The sequence below is a fragment of the Dendrobates tinctorius genome, unplaced genomic scaffold, assembly GCF_039654945.1.
Source record: "Dendrobates tinctorius isolate UK_male_01 unplaced genomic scaffold, ASM3965494v1 ptg000063l, whole genome shotgun sequence".
Taxonomy (NCBI): Eukaryota; Metazoa; Chordata; class Amphibia; order Anura; family Dendrobatidae; genus Dendrobates; species Dendrobates tinctorius.
Window position 1 is genome coordinate 23,393,527 of NW_027361731.1, and position 23,973 is coordinate 23,417,499.

A 23,973-nucleotide genomic window follows, 5' to 3' on the forward strand; every position below is an offset into this window, starting at 1 on the left:
GCAATATCGCTGCTACGTCACAAAAACCAGTGACGTTATAGCGATTTTGCTAGCGATCTCGCTTAGGGTGACAGGCCCTTTAGGTTAAGGAGCTGGAAAGACAAAAGATCTCACCCACAACACCTTGAGCAAACAGACCTGAAAGCTAATGATTGCATTTCTGATGCCAGACCTGGCTTAAAATGAATTTTTGGGGATAGTTAGGATGTCAACATGTTTCTTATGCCAAATGTAACAGGCTTAGATGCAAGAATTTAGATTCCCATGATTTGCCTATTTGAACAATTATTTTTCCAATTGGTAGGAACTTTTTCAGTAATTTGTCCTTTTAATTACTTTAACACTAAGACATTACTAACAGTAAAAGTTAAGCGCGAACCTGACCCTAGAGCTCCCACTAGTGGCAGACCAAAGACCATCATCTTAACTTTTCTTAAAACTGTAGCTACATCAGGATAGAATTATCACTTTTTATTTAAGCTCTGTTCAATTAAAAATAAGTCTAAACCAAATTTATTAAAAAGACTTGTGAATTGTCAAATTTCACATATACCAATGATGGAGTGGTCCCATACTGTACCACTGCATGACTCCAAATACAGGGACACAAAGTGGAAATAAATCATGACATTCTCCAATATTTAGTTGTATATGACTATTTGAAGTTATTCACCCCAAAATTCTTCTAGTGGAAAAAATTCCTTGTGGTTGTCCTGGCCATGGCAAGAGAAACATTTATGTAATGCAGGAAGTAGTCTTGATAACCAGAATGAAAATGTTCATGTCACTCAACTGGAAAACAGTACAAATTTTCTAAAAAGTGATCCAAAGAGAAAATGTTATAACCTCTTTACATTCTGGATCACACATTTTATTCTAGTGTTTGGTAAATATGCTAATCAACACAAAAAAATGGTTACCTTCCACTTCACTAATGGTAGAAACTACAATTGTTTTTGGAATATCGTGTGGTTATTAGAAACTACAGGATTTAACAATTTTTGTCCATTAGACAACAAAATTAAATTGCAATGAACATACTTGTGGTACCGCCATGGGGCCTCCACAGATGCCTCTGTTGGAGCACAGTGATAAAATATCATTACGAGAACAACTCCGCAATCCATCCTTTTCTTTGTCTAAATAGCATAAAGTATGTTTATATTGCAAAATATGAAAAACCACTCATGTTCTTAACACAAATATTAATGAAGAATATGAGAATGTGTTGTGTTTTGTTGGTGGTTCCATAGTGGAGGATGCTATACTACTACATTCGGTTCCTGTTTTAACAACAAAGGATTCTTCACGTCCTTTATCTGGACCATATAGGCAACATTTTTGTGGAGGGGAGTTTTACATTTTAGATCAATGAAAGTATGTTTTGACTTTTACTGCTAATCTTCACATATTCTTCAGGCCATGTTCACACGTTCAGTATTTGTTCAATATTTCACATCATTATTTGTAAACCAAAAACATGAGTGGGTGTAAAATGCAGAAGTGGTGCACATGTTTCTATTATACTTTTCCACTGATTGTTCCACTCCCGATTTTGGCTTACAAACACATAGGTAAATATTGAACATGGTCTTGGTTTTGCTTTTAACTCTGTGTGATCTTGACCAATTTAGCAATTATCATGGCTGTACCATGATCTGTGTAGGGACATATTTTTGAAACAGGAGTGTGAATAGAGCATGGATGAAGCCCTGCTCACCTGCAGCAGGTAAATGCCCACACAATTGTGAAACAAAATTGTGCTTCAATTTGCCGTTAGTGTTTGGTTGTGTCACTAAGTACAGGGTCACTCACTTTCCTGTTTTGTAACAGCTAGAATGGCAAGTTATTAAACCCTGCCTATGAGGTTGTCAGGATAACTGCTGTATCATTGGAAACATGATTTTGCATGTAAACTGTAAATAGTTGTCACTTGTTTTTTTTTTTTTATGGGGTGAGGGTATAAGATCTTGTGGGAGTTGAAGATTTGCTTGAAGTCAGCAGAATCCATTGGGCCAACTATGTAATGGAGTTTACAAGGGCATGCCAACCATCTCTGTAACAAGTACCGATCAACGCTGCTCAGTTTCCATTGGCATTAGTCCACATTTAAGATGCACACTTCTTGCGGGCTGGACATATCTTCACTCTGCATATAACCACTGTTAAATACTTGATATCAAAGTTGCAGACTTTTCACTACATAATGAATAAAAAAAAAAAAAAAAAATGTATTTATAGACTGCATGCATCTGTAAAAGAGAAGACTGGGCGCTCAGTCAGCATTGGAGCCTATATATTATAAGTGGTGTGCTTGTATCTCTCCCACTCTGCCAAGTATAATTCACAGGAAGCAGCATTGCTTTATAGCGAGTGATATAATGCTCTCAGTGACTAAAATCAAGAGACAACGTTCAGCACAAATGTAGTCATAATCTATTTACCAGTTGTCAGAGTGATGCTTTAAATGGATCTGTGACCATGGCCAAGTAAAGAAGTCTTAAAGGTGTATTCCCATCTCCGTAACTGATGGTATATGCTAGTTATACACTATCATTTAATGATTGCTGGAAGTCTGACCTTTGGGATCCCCCAACCTTATCACAAAAATAATTATTCTTCTGCGTAGGGTTCTCAGCCACTCGCTGTAGCTCGGCGCTGTCGAAGTAAAAGGATCCGGCTGTAGATCCTTTTGCAGCCAGACGGGCAGGAGCGCCAGCATGCAGGAAAAAAAAAAACAATCTGATGCAAGGCAGCAGCCCCTAGTTTTTTTAGGATTAGTTGGGTTCATAGATGACAACCACCTGCAATGTTTAGAAAGAAAAAAAATAAAATAAAAAATATATCAGGCAAAATTTACTAAAAACTAAACCTTGTTTAAAGGTCAGCCTAACAGGCATTAGATAAAAAGTGACAAACTATACAGTGATATAGGTGACTTCACCCCTATAAAAATATAAATCATACTAGTAATTTTTTTCTGATACAGTGCTTGTGAATTTAACTTTTAATCCATATTCAAATGAAGACGCATTCGTCGCACCCATGGCGGTGCCACGAGCTGGATGCACTGTTAAGCCCTGTCAATGTGTCTTTAGGACTGCCCTAGCTTGTGATGGACAATGCTTGTATGTGCACAGATGCTGGCTATTCTGCATGTGTGCGTAAATACACAGGGCAGAATTTTCTCTAGGAGCACTGTCCATCACAAGCTGGGGCAGTCTCAAAGATACAAAATGAGAGAGCACAACAATTTACCCACTTCATGGCCATGCCATGGCTGCATACAAGCCCCATTCATTAGTGAAAAATTTTAGGTGGTGGTGGAATTTATGGCAACAAATGGGACATGAAGCAGAAACTTTACTATAAAATGGAGGCACAGAAGGGGGGTATTATTCATAGATCGAGGCACAGAAGGGGGCATTATTGCTCAAGCACAAGAAACAAGTACTCTAGTTACACCCATGGTATTTTGGACACAAAAGAAATCAGATGAAGAATTTGCTTCAGCAAAGGTTCTAGATGCAAAGTTAGGGCAGCAAACTGAATTTGATGTTTTGTCCCAGGTGAAGGAAGGCATTGCTCCCTCAGCACCAACAGTGTCAGGAAAATGCAAGTAAACAATTCTTGATTAATTAAAAAAAAAAAAATTTATTGCTCAGAGTGTTAGTAGGAAAAAAAAAGAAAACAAAAAAAAAAAAAAAAAAAAAACCACGAAGACTAACTTCAAAATCCTGTTTGAAAAAAAAAAAAGGGGGAAAAAAAAGTCCAAGGAGAAAGTTTTATATTGAAAAAAAATATATATATATATATATATGTTGCATCGATGTATGCACTTGTAAACATTGGTAACATTCTTAAAAGATAAACACAGTAACAAGGAAAAATTATCCCCCCCCCGATGTGACCCCATTGACTTCAATAAAATAATAGAAAAATGTCAGTACGATGGAGGCAGAGAAGAAAAAAAAAAAAAACTGAGGTCAATAACACTTTATAATAAAATACGACATTCAGTGCGTGACTATAAATAGTGTCTGTACATTACATAAAACATCACTACAGTCTCATCCCATAAAAGATTAGGCGGAGCCTTGAAAGTGGAGTCCGGGAAAGGCTAGAAGTCGTGGAGCTTCTCTTCACAGTGCAAATGGTTTGACCAGCCAAGTTTCCTGAAATGTTCCACATCTCTTGACCTGGTGTGAAAAAAAATAAAGTAATAACATACATGTACAGTGATGAAAGTGGCAGAAGTTTAAAGGACAACTCCAGACATAGTTATTAATATAAATGATACAGGAGTCATTCAATAAATTACTACTTTATTTTTATTCTACTTATTCCTTCCATCATGTCCTGGGGTGGAGTAGGTATTTCATATTCGTAAACCTCTGGGGTGAACATTTCTATTGTGCGTTATGCCCTTCCTTATTGGGTACTCAGCTGCCAAAACAGAAGTGTGTGTTTCCTGTCCTTCCTGTGGGTGAAGCTTACTCCTGTACGTTATGTCTTCTCCTATTGGATACACAAATACCAAAGGAAAGTACGTGTTTCTTAGTCTTCTTCCTATGTGGGTGAAGCTTTCTCCTATGCTTTATGTCCTCCCTTATTAGATACTGTCATGAACTTGGGGGGGGGGGGGTGTTTGCCCCCAGTTGTCAGGGATTATATCCCACCAATTGTCTCAAATTTACTATTTTAGTGGTCGTGGGTCCTATTACCACCCACAACATTTGTTTGCATGTTCAGTTCCGGTTTTGGAACTTGCAGCTCTCTGGTACCCCCTTACCCTCAAGTCAGTCAAGGAACTACACTTAGGATAAGTAGTTTCCAGAAATGCTGCCTTCCTTGCCGTCTTACTGGCTATTGGGCACTCTGCAGCGAAGGCGGTATGCATGTCCCCAGATCCAGGGCGTGTAATACACACATAAAACCTCCGTTCCATCACTGCCAGAGTCTCCCAAATCTCCAGAACGCTGTGCTGCCACCTGCTCCTCATTCTACATTAACATCAATATCGGGTCAGGAGCCAACCCACACGGTAGCGTAGTTAGCGTGGAGGTCGTAGCGGTACGTTATAGAACAAGAAGAAACTAAACTAGTAAATTTATAGATTTACTCCAGAAAAGATACGCAGCGTTTACAAAAATATAAGAGATGTTACAAGAAGAGACAAGATACAGTGTATACAATTACAAAGTAAAAAATCAACTACGAAAGAAACCGAAATCAAACTGGTGTCCAATATTTGCAGTAAAATAAATATTTTATTCACATAATTAAATCACATACAAAATGGTGGGAACACAAATACCAAAAAGGAAAGGGCAATACTGGGAATCAATATAGCACCTATATATTGCACAAGGAAAAAATATGGTTTTATTTAATCATGGATAAATACCCCCAAAAATATATATACATCAATAAATCAGCCAGAAAGAAATGTCTGCAGATGTAAAAATACTAATAAAGCGCCAGAGTGCAAAAATAAGACAATTTACAACAAGTGCAGAATTTAGGGCAAATCACAATCAATATAAAATTAAACAATAAAGTGCAAATGCGGAGTATCAAAAAGTCTCAAAAATGGAGATCAATGTGTTAATTTGAATTCCCATATATCATAGTGGGGCTTTAGGTAGATAGCTTCCTGCTGGCGCCGACGAGCGACGTGTGGAGGCGGGCGGGAGGATGTCAGGATCGCCGCGTCTGAAAGGTAAGTATCGTCCGCTGTATCGCTGCTGCATCGCTGTGAGATCTGCCTGTTTGGCAGCTCACTAGCGACCATTTAGAGATGCACCAGCGATCCTGACCGGGTCGTATTGTGGTCGGGATCGCTGTTGCATCGCTGTGAGATCTGCCTGTTTGGCAGCTCACTAGCGACCATTTAGAGATGCACCAGCGATCCTGACCGGGTCGTATTGTGGTCGGGATCGCTGTTGCATCGCTGTGAGATCTGCCTGTTTGGCAGCTCACTAGCGACCATTTAGAGATGCACCAGCGATCCTGACCGGGTCGTATTGTGGTCGGGATCGCTGCTGCATCGCTGTGAGATCTGACTGTTTGGCAGCTCACTAGTGACCATTTAGCGATGCACCAGCCATCCTGACCGGGTCGTATTGTGGTCGGGATCGCTGCTGCATCGCTGTGAGATCTGCCTGTTTGGCAGCTCACTAGCGACCATTTAGCGATGCACCAGCGATCCTGACCGGGTCGTATTGTGGTCGGGATCGCTGGTGCATCGCTAAATGTAAAAGGGCTTTTAGAAAGGATATGCACATCTGCCTTGAATTTTCTATGGTAATTACAAAGTAAAGTGGATTAACCCCTTAATGACCATCAATACGTCTTAACTGACCTGAGATATTCTCTTATATCATCCCCATAGCTGTCGGCTGTCCTCTATAGCTGACAACTTGCTGCATCAGCCACGATCAGCGTTGTCACCGTCCATATCTGTTTAACAATTTAGATGCTGCTGTCGATAGTGACTATATCATATAAATGTTTAAAAGAGTGTGGCTTCTCCCTCTTTATCCCCATCGGCACCCTGAGATCATGATTGTGTGGTCCTGATGATTGCTATGGCAATTCATGGCCAAATAGCGGCCTTAGAGTCTGCCGGCTATAGTAACATGTTCAAAAGTTAGCGACATTTAGGTGGTAAAAAAATCAACTTTTTTATTCCTATCATGACACTTTGTATTAATTCCTGAAAAATCACCTGACAGCAGTTTTCAATATGTCAGGGGGTGCCTAAAATAGTATCACTTTTGGGGGTTTTCCAATATATAGGACCCTTAAAATCACTTCAAACCTGGATAGATAAGCAAAACATAACCTAAATTTACCATTATCATAAAGTATAATGTGTTATGAAAAAAAAAAAAATTCTCAAAATCACTGGAATTTGCTGAAGCATTCCAGAGTTATTACCACATCAAGTGACAGTAGTCAAATTTCTAAAATTTGGCTATGTCAATAAGGACTTACACTTATGAGTCCATGGCACGCTGTGTGGAGGAGGGTCACCTTCCCCAAGGGAAAATGGTCTATCAGCACAGCTTCCTAGCTGGCACCCCGGGAAAATGACACCCCACTGAGGCAGCATCTGAGCTTTATATATATAGATTCCAAGAATATGAGTTTCCTGCCTATATGGTTATTCTGTGTTATTATATTCGAGTTGGAATGAACAAAGGAGACAGGTGCTTCAAACAGAGCCTGATTGAGCTGGTCATAAGCCACATTCCCGAGAGAGGAGGGAAAGAGTGGAATCGAATAACCCACAGGCAGAGAGACTGCAGATATGTGCCATTCCAACAGGAGGAAATAGGGGGCTGCAGCCCAATGTTAGAATACACTAACACACTTGAGGTAGGAGCAACAGGAGGATCTGTACGTGTAACTAGAACAATAGGTAATATTTCCCATTGGCAGCTGAGTATCTGTTGGGAAATATGAAGTTCCAGTTTCTCCTCTATGCTATGTCCTCCTGTATAGAATACTCAACTGATAGAAGTATGAATTGGGTGGTTATAGAAAAAAAAACAAAAAAAAAAAACCTCTTATAAGTGCTCTTTATGTAGCTGGATAATAGCGAGAAAATAGCAATTCGTAATAGTCAATTGTAAGACCTCAGAAGAAGTGCTTAAGGGAAAAAGAATATATATAGATGCTGGTGGCAATCTTAGTTCCAACCTGAACAATCACAAACTAAAAAGGCATGAGTGAGGGTAAAAACCTGAAATCACTGAACAAGTTATATACTGCAGGGTAATTCTCCCTGATAGTAGCTTAAAGAAAAAAAAAAAAAAAGTCAAAGTCAAATTGCAGCCTGTGAACGGCTGTGCAGAGTAGCCGCAATAGTAAATGCACAAGTCAGAGAGCGGTACCTGTAAAGATAATGCGATGCGAAGTCCTCACTCCAGTAAGCGGTGCAGGTTAAAATAGCGCTTTTTGCTCCAGCGCTTGGAAAAAGAGGGGGGGTTTGTACACTGGGGTATAGACGAGTTACAGGGTCTGCCCTGGCCGGTGGCAGCCTCCTGTCAGTGTACCTCCAGCTGTGGAGCAGACGTTAGCGGCCTCTCGTGCTCCCGGCGTCTGTGAGCTGCTCCAGGTATACAGGACCTTCGTGATGTGAGTCAACACATGACCACGTCAGTTTCACTTGCTGGTGGTTGCGATGGGGACCAATGGACTTTCCAACATGTTTCAAAGACTAACTGTCTTCTTCCTCAGGGATCCCTGTCTTTGTCCCTGTTAGTCTTTGAAACATGTTGGAAAGTCCATTGGTCCCCATCGCAACCACCAGCAAGTGAAACTGACGTGGTCATGTGTTGACTCACATCACGAAGGTCCTGTATACCTGGAGCAGCTCACAGACGCCGGGAGCACGAGAGGCCGCTCACGTCTGCTCCACAGCTGGAGGTACACTGACAGGAGGCTGCCACCGGCCGGGGCAGGCCCTGTAACTTGTCTATACCCCAGTGTACAAACCCCCCCCCCCTCTTTTTCCAAGCGCTGGAGCAAAAAGCGCTATTTTAACCTGCACCGCTTACTGGAGTGAGGACTTCGCATCGCATTATCTTTACAGGTACCGCTCTCTGACTTGTGCATTTACTATTGCGGCTACTCTGCACAGCCGTTCACAGGCTGCAATTTGACTTTGACTTTTTTTTTTTTTTTTTCTTTAAGCTACTATCAGGGAGAATTACCCTGCAGTATATAACCTGTTCAGTGATTTCAGGTTTTTACCCTCACTCATGCCTTTTTAGTTTGTGATTGTTCAGGTTGGAACTAAGATTGCCACCAGCATCTATATATATTCTTTTTCCCTTAAGCACTTCTTCTGAGGTCTTACAATTGACTATTACTAATTGCTATTTTCTCGCTATTATCCAGCTACATAAAGAGCACTTATAAGAGGTTTTTTTTTTTTTTTCCTCTTCTTCTATAACCACCCAATTTAGATTTCCCTCTTCTTTGAGTGTTCCAAGCGCACACTAATATTATTAGTTATTTTACCTTATTTCTTTGACACCCTTGTGACAGGTGTCTTAGTGTTTGCTGCTGGAATTACACTCATACACAAGCGCCACTGAATCTCCATTTGATAGAAGTATGTGTTTTCTAGACTTCTACCTATGGGTTACGCTTTCTCCTGTGCTCTTTGTCCTCCATTATTAGATACTCAGCAGCCCAAGATAAGTATATGCACATGCCCTTTCCATCTGGAGAATCCGCTTAATGATTCCAATGGGTGCTGTGGAATATTTGCCCCACTTCTAAAATCTAAAGTTTTCATTCAGGTGTACATTCAGTATAATATATAACGCCACATACAGTGGAGAAGCAAAAATAGAGGTCAGAGAAAGCTTGAGGAGGACCAGATTGAGGGGTGGGTCTGAACGGCAAACCCTCCCCCTCAACAAAAAAAAAAAAAATAAATAACGCAACCCCCTCCTCCGCTATATCTTAGAGATTTTTTGAATCCTACCCCCAATCATCTTGTAATGTTCACTAGCTTCATAGCGCACCTGCAAGAATAGATATTTGCAATCCTGCAGGATTGGATGTAGGAGACTAGTCACCTCTTTTCTAGAAACAGTGCCTCTCTTGCCCATGGACCATATCTGATGTTTGGAGCAGCATTTCGATAGGCATCGTTAAACTAGTAGCCGCAGAGCCAGCGCTATCTGTTCTCAGTAGTGATGGGCGAGCACTAAAATGATCGGTTCGAGCAAATTGGAATGCTCGGGTACTCAACCCAAGCAACAAGCCCAATGTAAATCTATGGGAAACTCGAGCATTTTTTTGGCAGCCCACCCAGTGATCTGCAGAGGGACTAGAAATTGCAGAAATCGATTTGAACAGTGCTCAAATGACATGGAAACAGAATGGGGAAGACTCCTGCAAGCATTTCTGACTCCCAGGTTACTGCTGTGAACAATGTTGCCAGAGTCTTACGCCCTCACTATTCTTAGAGAACCATCAGCCGGCTATGCTTTGTTGTTCCATTAAACAGTGGGTCTCCTATACTGTTATTGCGTATGCAGTGAATACAAGGGCTTCCCAAAATTTGGAAGCACTCCAATGCTCCTGTGAAGAGACGTAGAGGGCCTAAAAATAAATAAATAAATGTTCCTTTTAGAAAGGAGCAGGTCTCCTAAACTTGTAATGCCCATGCACTAAGTGTATGGGCTGACAAACATTTACCCCTGGGGGTATACATGAGCATACTGTATAACAAATTGCTTTTACAGGCATCATAAACACCCTTTAAAAAAAAAATAAAAAAAAAATTATGTGGGTGTTGCATCACGGACTACAGTCACCCTGGTGATCTCGTGGTGGAGGATGAGGATGAGCAGAAGGAGGAGGACAACAGCAAAGAGTCAAAATTAGGAAGCATATACCCATGTGTGGGTGTGAAGAGGTGCATGGGAATAGACCTCCCAAAAAGAGACACTGGATTTGAGTTTGTTACACCGCTATCATTCGGTGGTGTAGAGAAGTCTGGCCCAATCCAGCCCTTGTTCATTTTTACAAGAGTCAGCCTGTCAGCATTTTCAGTTGACAGGCAGATGTGCTTATCAGTTACAATTCTACCAGAGGCACTAAAAACCTGTTCTGACAAAACGCTAGCGGCAGATCAGGCCAGGACCTTCAAGGCGTAGAGAGCCAGTTCATGCCACGTGTCCAGCGTGGATACCCAATAATTATAAGGCACAGAGGAATCAAGGAGGACGTTGGTACGGTCAGCAAGGTACTTCCTCAGCATCTTCCCTAACTTTGCACTCCTTGAGTGTGTACCGGCTGGGCCAGGGCGATGGGAGGGTCTGAGAAAACTCCCAGAACTTTGCCAGTGTTCTCCAGCTTCTGCTGGATTGGAGTTACAGTGGGGAAAAAAAGTATTTAGTCAGTCAGCAATAGTGCAAGTTCCACCACTTAAAAAGATGAGAGGCGTCTGTAATTCACATCATAGGTAGACCTCAACTATGGGAGACAAACAGAAAAAAAAATCCAGAAAATCACATTGTCTGGTTTTTTTTCATTTTATTTGCATATTATGGTGGAAAATAAGTATTTGGTCAGAAACAAAATTTCATCTCAATACTTTGTGATATATCCTTTGTTGGCAATGACAGAGGTCAAACGTTTTCTGTAAGTCTTCACAAGGTTGCCACACACTGTTGTTGGTATGTTGGCCCATTCCTCCATGCAGATCTCCTCTAGAGCAGTGATGTTTTTGGCTTTTCGCTTGGCAACACGGACTTTCAACTCCCTCCAAAGGTTTTCTATAGGGTTGAGATCTGGAGACTGGCTAGGCCACTCCAGGACCTTGAAATGCTTCTTACGAAGCCACTCCTTCGTTGCCCTGGCGGTGTGCTTTGGATCATTGTCATGTTGAAAGACCCAGCCACGTTTCATCTTCAATGCCCTTGCTGATGGAAGGAGGTTTGCACTCAAAGTCTCACGATACATGGCCCCATTCATTCTTTCATGTACCCGGATCAGTCATCCTGGCCCCTTTGCAGAGAAACAGCCCCAAAGCATGATGTTTCCACCACCATGCTTTACAGTAGGTATGGTGTTTGATGGATGCAACTCCGTATTCTTTTTCCTCCAAACACGACAAGTTGTGTTTCTACCAAACAGTTCCAGTTTGGTTTCATCAGACCATAGGACATTCTCCCAAAACTCCTCTGGATCATCCAAATGCTCTCTAGCAAACTTCAGACGGGCCCGGACATGTACAGGCTTAAGCAGTGGGACACGTCTGGCACTGCAGGATCTGAGTCCATGGTGGCGTAGTGTGTTACTTATGGTAGGCCTTGTTACATTGGTCCCAGCTCTCTGCAGTTCATTCACTAGGTCCCCCCGCGTGGTTCTGGGATTTTTACTCACCGTTCTTATGATCATTCTGACCCCACGGGGTGGGATTTTGCGTGGAGCACCAGATCGAGGGAGATTATCAGTGGTCTTGTATGTCTTCCATTTTCTAATTATTGCTCCCACAGTTGATTTCTTCACTCCAAGCTGGTTGGCTATTGCAGATTCAGTCTTCCCAGCCTGGTGCAGGGCTACAATTTTGTTTCTGGTGTCCTTTGACAGCTCTTTGGTCTTCACCATAGTGGAGTTTGGAGTCAGACTGTTTGAGGGTGTGCACAGGTGTCTTTTTATACTGATAACAAGTTTAAACAGGTGCCATTACTACAGGTAATGAGTGGAGGAAAGAGGAGACTCTTAAAGAAGAAGTTACAGGTCTGTGAGAGCCAGAAATCTTGATTGCTTGTTTCTGACCAAATATTTATTTTCCACCATAATATGCAAATAAAATGAAAAAAAAAAAAAAAAAAAACAGACAATGTGATTTTCTGGATTTTTTTTTCTCAGTTTGTCTCCCATAGTTGAGGTCTACCTATGATGTAAATTACAGACGCCTCTCATCTTTTTAAGTGGTGGAACTTGCACTATTGCTGACTGACTAAATACTTTTTTTCCCCCACTGTACGTTTCTCTCGCCTGTACTCCTTGGTTGTCCAACGAACTGCGACCTCTGCTGCCAGCGTTTTCAGATGGGAATTTATAATAATTCCGCAACAAGGGCCCTCTGATACTGCCCCATTTTAGTACACCTGCCTGCTTTGGGAATAAGAGATAGAAAGTACTTCTTGTAGCGTGGGTCTAGAAGTGTCACCAACCAGTAATGACTGTCACCCAAAATTTGGAGAATGCGAGGGTCACAGGAAATGCAGCGTAACAAACTTAGCCATGTGTGCCAGACTGCTAACAGGCAAGACTTCCGTGTCCTCACCAAGAGGACGACTGACCATGCTCTCCTCCTCTTCAGGCCATCCACACTGAACAGAAGGTATAACAGATGTGTAGGTAGTTCCATCAATAGCGCATGAAACTAGCTCCTGTTCTTCCTCATTGTCACCCAATCTACTTTGGGATGAGATGAGGCTTGGCTGTGTCTAATCACCCTGTATGGTTCCTTGTGCCATCTCATCGTGCTCCGCCTGCAATGCATCCTCTTTGATTGTGAGCAGAGAGCGTTTCAGATCACAGAGAAGTGGAATGGTGACACTAATTATGGAACTCACCATCTTGGTGGAGTCCTCAAAGTTTAGGAGGACGGTACATATGCCCGACATCCATGTCCACTACTGAGGTCTTGTGTGTGGAGTCTGAACTGAATACCGATGGCCTTGTTGATGCTGATAGTCAACAACTGCCCTCTTCTGCTCACAAATCCTTTCCAATATCTAAAGTGTAGAGTTCCAACGCGTAGGGGCATCACACACCAGTCGGTGAGCCGGAAGTTGCAAACGCTGCTGAAGAACAGCAAGGGCGGCTGAAGCTGGAGCTGACTTTCTAAAATGGGCACACAGGCGGCGTACTTTGACAAGCAGATTCGGCAGCACAGGGTAGGTTTTGGGAAACGGCTGAAATACGAGTTTAAGCACATGAGCCAGGCATGGTACGTGTGTGAGCTCGCCTCAGAGCCGCCACCAGGTTCTGGCCATTATCACACACGACCATGCTTGGCTGTAGGTTCAGCGGTGTCAGCCACAGATCTACCTGATCTTTCAGAGCTGTCCACCGCTCTTCAGCATTGTGCGGTTTGTCACCTAAGCATATTAGCGTCAGCACTGCCTATTGCCGCTTGGCTGAGGCAGTGCTGCAGGAGGAGGACGAGGTGGAGGAGCTGTAGGCCGTGGGGGAAACCCTGATTGACGTAGGGCCCGCATTCCTCTGCGTCGGGGGGACGTGTTCCATCCCAAGGTCCCAATGGGTCCCAGCTTTCACTATGTTAACCCAGTGTACCGTCAGCGAGATGGTACCTTCCCTGCCCACATGCACTTGTCCACGTGTCCGTGGTTAGGCAGACTTTCCCAGTAACTGCATTGTTGAGGGCATGGCTAATGTTGCGGGACACATGCTTGTGTAATGCGGGGACGGACACCAGGAGAAATAGTGGTGGCTAGGGACCGAGTACCAAGGGACTGCCGCCGCCATCAGGTTGCAGAAAACTTCCATCTCCACGAGCCTAAAAGGCAACATTTTGAGCGCAAGAAGTCGTGAAGTGTGCAAATTTAGTAGTGTGGCTTATGGGGTGTTGGCTGCGTATTTGCGCTTGCATTCCAAGGACTGGGGTAGGACTGGGACAACTGAACGCTGCGCTGGGACAAGGATGTGGACATGCTTGATAACAGTGCTAGATGAGTGTGGGCAACGACAGGTGCAGGGCAGGAGGCATCTTCGCATGCACCATGGACAGGGGAATGGCTTTCACGGACAACAGCTTTGGTGTCACCCACAAACACTGTTCCTGGACACTAGGGTTCGGCCCACAAAGTTAGGTGCTTTGCTGCCCTGTGCCTGATCATGCTGGTGGTAGTCAGGCTGGTAGTTTTGCTACCCCTGCTTATGCTGGCATGGCAGGTGATGCAAATGGCCTTTTTGGAGTTATCGGCAGAGTCTTTAATAAACACCCAGACTCGGGAAGACCTAACAACTTCCGTCGTGTTGGTGTTACGGGGAACGGTTGCCCGCCTTCTGTCTGCGGCCACCACACTGCTTCTTCCTGCCTGTTGTTGTTGCTCCACCTCCCTCCCCCTGTGTGCTGCTGTCCTCGCTCTGCATGCCCTCCTGCCAGCTTGGGTCAGTTACTATATCATACGATGCGATACACTTTATTGATCCCGAGGGAAATTATCGTCCTCCACTTCCGCACCCTGGTCCTCCTCTTAACATTCTGGCAATTGTGTCTCATCATCGTCCACTTCTTGTGACACTTTCCCGTCGCCTTCGTGTGACCGTGGCTGCTCAAAAATTTGGGCATCACTACATGCAATCTCCTCTTGCCCCGCTTCAGGTGGACCAGGCGAGAGGCCCAAATCTATAAAAGTGAACAGCTCTTTGGAGTGTCCAAGTGTGGGATCAGTTGTCTCCAGGCACTCGGCATGGTGGGAGAAAGTAGGATCAGGGTGAGGTATATGCGGTCCAGACTCACAGCTACTGAGACTTGACCGTGTGGAAGACAGGGTGGTGGCAAAGTGACCGGAAGCATTATCCAATATCCAACCACCTTTTGACGCTGGTCTGGGTTCAGTAGTGGTGTGCTGCGGTCCCCTGGTAATTCGGACAGCAAGATCGGGCGAGAAGATGTGGGTGTTTGTTGTGGCACAATTTCAGCTTGCCCTCGGCCTGCACCATCACATCCACTTGCCTGCCCCTTGCCCATTTTAAATGGAGGCCAATATGTTACACGTTCACTACAAATGGCTGAATTTTGAGTGAACTTATATGTGATCTGTGTGACGGAAAACCACAGTTATAAATAAATGAATTTTTAGCGCTCTAATATGGAAATGATCTGGCTGTATTCTGTAGTGCCAACAAGCAAATGGAGCAGAAAGACTGTTCTTCTGGATTGCTTTTTATGCAAATAATCAGGAATAAGATCCAAAAAAATTTTTTTTTTTCCTGGCCCCTGATACCTGGGGCTATGTCTAAAAATATCTGAAAAAGCAGCTGCAGCAGACAGAACTAGAATGGGGACCCTCTTGCTATATGCACTGAAGTCTGCCACATACACTGCCTGCCTACCACTGATATCTATGCAGCTTGATTAGTCCTCAGAAGGACCGTTAGTGGAAATGGATATTTGTATAATATATTGTGGTATACCTACACTAATTAAGAAAAACAAATCTCTCCCTAGCTCAGCAGCCACTCTCCCTACACGGACTGATTCCGGAGTAGACTGTGACTAGCATAGCGGCGCCAGGTCTGATATACTGTAGACCTGATGACGCTGTGCGACCAACCAATCACTGTAATGCCACAACCAACATGGCTGCGGCATTACACTGTGTGGCAGGCAATCCCTGCATGTTCATTGGCTCTCTAAAGAGCGCCAAACATGCAGGGAGGGGACCCGAGCTCCCACCAAGCAACCCCCAGAAATACTTGGCGAGCTCCGAGCATCTCAAGCAGCGAGATGCTCAGGCAAGTACCGAGTAGTGGCGAGCATGCTCCCAGTGGAAAAGCCAAACTTCACATGCCACAAATGCAAGCTTGTGTCCCTGTTGGAGGAAAAGTTGCAAAATCTCGAAGAGAGGTTAGCTACATTGAAGATCATTAAGGAAGGTGAAGAGTTCTTGGACAGAGCAGAATTATCTCTTCATGTTACAGAAAGAGAAGAAATTCGAAGTGCACCTGAAGAAACAGAGGAATGGAGACATGTGACCCAGAGAAGCAGGAGGATCAGGAGGCAGTCAGCACCCATACTTCTCAGGAACCAGTACCAGGCTCTCACGCAGGAAAACGATGAAGAAATACATCAGGATAAGACTTTGCCCACAAACAGCAACCTTGTACGCCCTCAGAGTCCTCCTGGATGGAGAAAGAAAAATGTTGTGAAGAAGAAACGGAGAGTGGTGGTCATGGGGGATTCCCTGTTGAGAGGAACAGAGGCCGCTATCTGCAGACCAGATATAACTTCAAGAGAAATGTGCTGTCTTCCAGGTGCAAAAATTAAAGATGTGTCTGACAGGATATCAGGACTCTTCAGACCTACAGATGACTACCCATTCCTGCTACTACATGTGGGGACAAATGACACGGCAAGAAACGACCTGGAAACCATCTGCAGAGACTTTGAAGACTTAGGCAAGAAAGTGAAAGAACTGGGAGCGCAGGTGGTCTTCTCTTCCATCCTCCCAGTGGATGGCCATGGAACAAGGAGGTGGAATAAGATTCTGCAAGTGAACAACTGGCTACGTCGATGGTGCCGTCAGCAACGATTTGGATTTCTGGATCACGGAGTGAACTACTTATACGATGGACTACTTGCTAGAGATGGGGTGCACCTTACGAAGACTGGAAAGCATGTATTTGGAAGTCGCCTTGCTACACTTGTAAGAAGAGCTTTAAACTAGAGCAACATGGGAAGGGAAGCAAAAGACCAGAAAAAGCCATACACCTGACAAATGCTATTGAGAACTCTGCTATTAGAATTGGAAAGGAAGAAAAAAGACGAAAGAATCTAATTAATAAAAATATTGGAGAAAGAGAAACCAATCACAAACTAAAATGTTTCTATACTAATGCACAAAGCATGGGCAACAAACAAGGAGAATTGGAACTACTAACACAGGAAAAGAAATATGATGTCATTGGAATCACTGAAACTTGGTGGGACAACACACATGATTGGAATACAAGACTAGAAGGATACAACTTATTTGCAAGAAACAGACTTGATAAACGAGGAGGGGGTGTCGCATTGTATGTTAGAAACGCGTATATCTGCACAGAGATTGAAGCTTCAGAGACTGGGAGTTCTGTGGAAACTGTTTGGGTAAGAATACAAGGACAGAACAATGGAAAGGACACCATTGTAGGCATTTACTACAGGCCGCCTGTGCAAGCTGAAGATATGGATGAACTCTTTATGCATCAAATGGCCAAGTTCTCCAAAAAAATATGACATAGTTGTCATGGGAGATTTCAACTATTCAGACATTTGCTGGGAATCTCTCTCAGGCAAAACTAACAGGTCAAGGAAATTCTTATCCTCTCTTGCTGACAACTTTATCTTCCAAAAGGTAAGGGAGAAAAGAAGGGGAACTGCTACCTTGGATCTAATCCTTATAAACAGGGAGGAAATGGTTGAGGAGGTAAAAGTGGCTGGGACCCTAGGAGGTAGCGACCATGCTATTTTAGAATTTTGGATAACTAGAGGCGGAAGACCTGTGAAGACTCAGACGTCAAGGTTAGATTTCAGAAAGGCAGATTTTAAGGGATTCAGAAAGAGAATTGGAGGGATCCAATGGCTGGATATCCTTAAAGACAAAAATGTCCAGGAAGGATGGGAAATCTTGAAAAATGAAATTCTCAAAGCACAGTTGTTAACAATTCCGAAAAGAGGGAAGAATAAGAAGCATTTAAGGAAACCAGGATGGATGAACACAGAACTTAAGCACATGCTAAAAAGGAAGAAAAAAATGTTTATAAAATGGAAAGAGGGAGGCATATCTAAAGAAGAATATAATGCTGTCTGCAGAACCTGCAGGGCACAAATCAGATTAGTAAAGCTGAAAATGAATTGAGGCTTGCAAGAGATGTCAAAAGAAATAATAAAGGATTTTGGGGATATGTCAAAAGTAAAAGAAAAGTCAAAGATGCTATAGGATTTTTACAGGATGAAAATAATGAAATGGTAAGACAGGATGTTGAGAAGACTGAACTTTTAAATTCCTATTTTGCATCTGTTTTCTCTCAGAAAGGAAATGTAACATCAACTGTTATTCACTGTCCTATTAAGGGAATAGAAGAATCCAGGATATCTATAAACAGAAAGATAGTGAGGAAACACTTAGCTAACCTAAATGAATTCAAGTCTCCAGGTCCAGATGAATTACACCCCAGAGTACTGAAGGAGATAGCAGAAGAAATTTTTGAACCCCTCTCCATAATCTTTGAAAATTCTTGGAGAACAGGAGAAGTGCCAGAAGACTGGAGAAGAGCAAATGTTGTTCCTATCTTCAAAAAGGGGAAGAAGGTGGACCCAGGCAACTATAGGCCGGTGAGTCTGACTTCTATACCAGGAAAGATCTTTGAACAAATTATTAAACAACATGTATGTCAATACCTGGATAAGAATGAAGTGATTAAACAGAATCAGCATGGGTTTGTAACTAATAAGTCATGTCAGACTAACTTAATTTCCTTCTATGATGGTATCACTGATTGGGTGGATCAAGGAAATGCTGTAGATATAGTATATCTTGACTTCAGCAAAGCATTTGACAAAGTCTCTCATACAATCCTTATTGAAAAAATGACTAAGTATGGAATGGACAAGGCAACTGTTAGGTGGATTCATAACTGGCTTAGTGATCGGACCCAAAGAGTGGTCGTAAATGGCTGCACATCCAGTTGGAAGAATGTCTCAAGTGGGGTACCACAGGACTCTGTCCTGGGCCCTGTATTGTTCAACATCTTTATCAACGATTTAGATGAAGGAATTGAGGGTAAACTGATTAAATTTGTTGATGACACAAAGCTAGGAGGGATAGCTAATACTAGAGAAGAGAGAGAGAGGATTCAAAAAGATTTAAATAAACTGGAGAAGTGGGCAGCAACTAACAGAATGGTTTTTAACAGGGAGAAATGCAAAGTACTACATCTGGGCAATAAAAATGAAAAAAGCAAATATAGAATGGGAGGAATAGGGCTAAGTGACAGCACATGTGAAAAAGACTTGGGTATACTAATAGATCACAGACTGAATATGAGTCAACAGTGTGATGCAGCAGCAAAAAAGGCAAATGCAATTCTAGGATGTATTAACAGAAGCATACAGTCTAGATCACGTGAAGTCATTATTTCCCTCTACTCCTCTTTGGTCAGACCTCATCTGGAATATTGTGTCCAGTTTTGGGCACCACATTTTAAAAAAGACATCAACAAACTGGAGCAAGTTCAGAAAAGAGCGACCAGAATGGTGACCGGTCTGGATACCGTGTCTTATGAGGAAAGGTTGCAGGATTTGGGAATGTTTAGTTTGCAAAAGAGAAGACTGAGAGGAGACTTAATAGCTGTCTACAAATATCTAAAGGGCTGTCACATTGTAGAAGGATCAACTTTATTCTCATTTGCACAAGGAAAGACTAGAAGCAATGGGATGAAACTGAATGGGAGGAGACACAGATTAGATATTAGAAAAAACTTTTTGACAGTTAGAGTGATCAATGAGTGGAACAGGCTGCCACGAGAAGTGGTGAGTTCTCCTTCAATGGAAGTCTTCAAACAGAGGCTGGACAGACATCTGACTGGGATGATTTAGCGAATCCTGCTTTGAGCAGGGGGTTGGACCAGATGGCCCAGGAGGTCCCTTCCAACTCTACGATTCTATGATTCTAGTTGTCAGCCGTTACGGGAATCTATCCCGATCTAATGATCTCAATCTAATATATATAAAGCTCAATGTGTGTGTGTGTGTGTGTGTGTGTGTGTGTGTGTATGTGTATGTGTATGTGTGTGTGTGTGTATGTGTATGTGTGTGTGTGTATGTGTATGTGTATGTGTATGTGTATGTGTATGTGTATGTGTATGTATGTATGTATCCGGGATTGGCATCCGCACCGTCACAGCTACAGCCACAAAATTTGGCACAGTCACACGTCTGGACCCCGAGAGCGTCATAGGCTATGTTGTGAGGCAAAATTTTAACCCAGCACGTTCCAATTCACCAAACAATTTTGCCCCTATCTACATAATGGGGAAAAAATGAAAGGAAAAGTATTGGAGGCAAATTGACATCTGCCAGATGTGAACAAGGGGGACTGAAAGAATGAGAGCGATGGCGCCAAACAGTATATACCGTACAGTTGCTAAGGTGGGGCCTTGACATGGGATACTCACCACACACGGGGATATCAACACACACACACATAAAGCACCACACACTACCACGTGCTCCACCACATATACCACCCCTCAGCACACATTTCACCACACATACACCAACCTCGCCACATAAACGTCGAAGCACAAAAGTCGCCACTCAAAACTCGTCACGCTGTCCCAGAGCTGTTTAAAAGATGAGAAATTAGCCGTGATTGGTTGCTATCAGCAACAGTTTTCTTTGTAGACAGTTGTGGTAACTGAGGCCTATTATTCTTATCATTTCTATGGTGTTATCATCCTTCTGTAAAGCTGGAAATAACACAATTTATTACCGTGCCAACCCAGCCCACCCTCTGACACAGACTGCAGGGGGTGGCCCAGTATCACACAGGATAGGATTAGATACACAGCTCAGCAGTCAGTATCACACAGGAGAGGATTAGACACACGGCTCAGCAGTCAGTATCACACAGGAGAGGATTAGACACACGGCTCAGCAGTCAGTATCACACAGGATAGGATTAGACACACGGCTCAGCAGTCAGTATCACACAGGAGAGGATTGGACACACGGCTCAGCAGTCAGTATCACACAGGAGAGGATTAGACACACGGCTCAGCAGTCAGTATCACACAGCATAGGATTAGATACACGGCTCAGCAGTCAGTATCACACAGGAGAGGATTAGACACACGGCTCAGGATAGGATACTTGGGTAATCGTTTAATTTGGGTTGCAAATCCGTAGTGTTGAATTTATGATGTAAAATGGTTTTATGTGCAATATAATCATTATAATTTGTTATAACTAACCACAGTTGGTTACTATGTCCAGGCAACGCTGGGCTCTTCATCTAGTTACCCATAAAGGTGAAGACTGAAAGTATGAGCCAGGAACGGTGTTACATAGCGACACGCCGACTCACTTACCAGGCTAATTGCAGGCAAATTGGGTTCGGCAGACAGACAAGGGTTAAAATGGAAATGGCTGGCAAGTATGTTAAACTACTTTCCATATGTAATGTGACCTGCTCACTGGAGAGCTCACACACAGGATTCATGATCGATCACTTCTCACTGCAAATCAAATGTCAGCAGAAACAGGGAATGTCCACCCATCTGAAACCATAGAGAGACGGCCAACGTGGCGGCGCCCCGGGCCAGAGACGGCCAACGTGGCGGCGCCCCGGGCCAGAGACGGCCAACGTGGCGGCGCCCCGGGCCAGAGACGGCCAACGTGGCGGCGCCCCGGGCCAGAGACGGCCAACGTGGCGGCGCCCCGGGCCAGAGACGGCCAACGTGGCGGCGCCCCGGGCCAGAGACGCAGAAGTTAGTGGAGGCACCTCATTGCTTGCATGTTCCATCACTGCCACAGACATTGAATGGAGCAGCAGCACACGTTCGACCACCAGTCTGCTCCATGCACATCTGAGCCTGGTAGGAGTGGGCTTCTGGCCCCCTATAATCTCACATATTTGCGTTGGTTTGGAGATACATGTTTTAGGACATAACATCATAGCAAGTTCAGCTGATGCATTTGGGTGGAGCGCACATCTCGTATTCCGAGAAGCCGTCCAGCCAGCTACATCTCCAGAGTCAGCGATTTGTGTGTCCTTGCGTTCGATACGTGGAGCTGCCACAATCATGCGGGACGCGTCAGACAAAGACACACCGGACCCAACCGATAGTGATGTCATGTGTACATACCCCATCTGTGTAAATCAGTCTTTCCCAACTCCAGTCCTCATGACCCACCAACCGGTCACGATTTCAGGATATCCTTGGTATTGCACAGGTGATACTTTCATCATCTGCTCAAGTGTTCCATCACCTATGCAATACTAAGGAACTCCTGAAACATGACATGTTGGTTGGTCTTGAGGATTGAAGTTGAGAAACACTGGGGTAAAATGTCAAGGATTTTGGGATTTACATATGAACTTAGGGAGGCTCCCCGGTATGGTGCCTCCTTTATATGCAGAGTATAGAGCAAACCTGCTGGTTCAGCCGATTCCGGCACCACCTATCTGTATCCTCAGATGCCCCGGACCATGCACAGACTGAAATTATACAGAAAGGTAGAGCAGGGAGTCAAACTCCGCCCACATGACTGATGCTTAGAGTCTTATATTAGAACTCCTCTGGTGTCAGCTTACCTCTGTTGTGACCAAAAGGATTGGGCATGCTGAAATAAGACATGCCCAATCCTTGTTCCACCCAACATTACACATTAAGATTTTACTAACTGGCTTCAAATAAAGTCCCAATTTCTGGTTTAAAGGGTTTCAGGCTTACAATATCGGAGCTGTTGGAGACTAAATCCCCCCAACATTTAGTTTTCAGCTCCTGTGTAAGGAGTGATAAAGCACAGCGCCGAACATCATTTTGTGGCCATTCCCCGGTACTGCAGCTCAGATCACATTCACTTCAACAGGAGCAGAACTGTAGTACCGAGAATGGCCACTAGGATGCAAATGTTATTCAGTAGTAGGGTCTGACAACCAACATGTTGACAATTTGCAGAGTGGTTGTCAGACACCTTTTCTACACCCTAAAGATGAAGTCTGCTTAGACTGATACATCCCCTGCCTCCATCACCAGGGACATATTGGTTGTCAAACAGCAGTAAAAAGGCTGAGAAAGGTTGTCAGAAATAGCCTAGCCTCACCTGCTATCACACCAGCCTGTCCACCTGTGCCCCTCCATTGCTGAGCTCCTGTCCTCCTGGGGCCGTGCAGTCTGGGTGGCCGCTGAAGCTGTGGTTGATGAAGGTGGACGTAGTCGGGACGGCGGCGGCACTGGGGAGGCCATCGGGCGCCCCCTCCGCTTTCCTCCGGCTCCTCTTGGAGAACCTCTTGGAGGCTTTCCTCGCCAGCTGCGCCAGGTGCCTCTTCTTGGGGGCGTCCTGGGGGTCCTTCATCAGCTCCTCCATGGAGACCTCCAGGTTGAGGGAGTACCAGGCGAGCCACCAGAGGAGGCTGAAGAAGAGCAGGATCCCGCCGCCGTAGATCAGGAACTCCCCGAAACTGCGGCCATTCAGCTGCAGCTCCGCGAAGACGCCGGAGAGGATGAGGCAGAAGCCCAGGACGTCAAAGCTCACTGCCAGGAGGAAGAACAGAGGGCATCGGCCGACCAACCTCCGCGGCCGACCCGGAGCCATCTGTGCTGCTCAGGAGCCGCCGCCGCCATTCACCTGAACTCACTGACTCACCTGCGTCTCCTCCCACCGCCTCATCTGCATGAATTTGGAGTCACACCTCTCCTGGGTGTGGGACTACAACTGCCAGCATGGCTGCAGCACAGTGCACAAGTCGAAGCATTGTCTACATCCTGCTGGGACTTGTAGATCACTTGTGCGAACCTACAGCTGCTTCTTAACGGCAAACAATGCTGGGACTTGTAGTTTCCCCTGCAGCTCTTGTACTACAACCCCCCCATCATGGCTGACAGGACAACCTCTATTCTGTGCTTGTCTCAGCCTCCAGCACTCCTGTCATGCTGGGATTTGTAGTTCACCTCTGTGCACATTGGACATCA

General features: G+C 44.1%; 1 protein-coding gene across 2 annotated transcripts; it reads right to left on the bottom strand.

Moving 5' to 3' along the window:
• Nucleotides 1–2,551: 2,551 nt before the first annotated feature.
• On the bottom strand, nt 2,552–23,753 carry LOC141093999 (transmembrane protein 238-like). Of its 2 annotated transcripts, XR_012233007.1 has the most exons (3): nt 23,105–23,753; nt 4,052–4,199; nt 2,552–2,804 (listed from the first exon to the last, which is right to left on the bottom strand). XR_012233007.1 is itself a non-coding variant. In XM_073579674.1 (2 exons), the coding sequence occupies exon 1, from the start codon at nt 23,594–23,596 to the stop codon at nt 23,111–23,113; it is 486 nt and encodes a 161-aa protein (XP_073435775.1). In that variant the 5' UTR covers nt 23,597–23,753; the 3' UTR covers nt 3,982–4,199; nt 23,105–23,110. The 2 variants fall into 2 exon arrangements, 1 of the variants encoding a protein (XP_073435775.1); XM_073579674.1 differs by lacking the exon at nt 2,552–2,804 and having other exon boundaries at nt 3,982–4,199.
• Between the last annotated feature and the right edge of the window lie 220 nt (nt 23,754–23,973).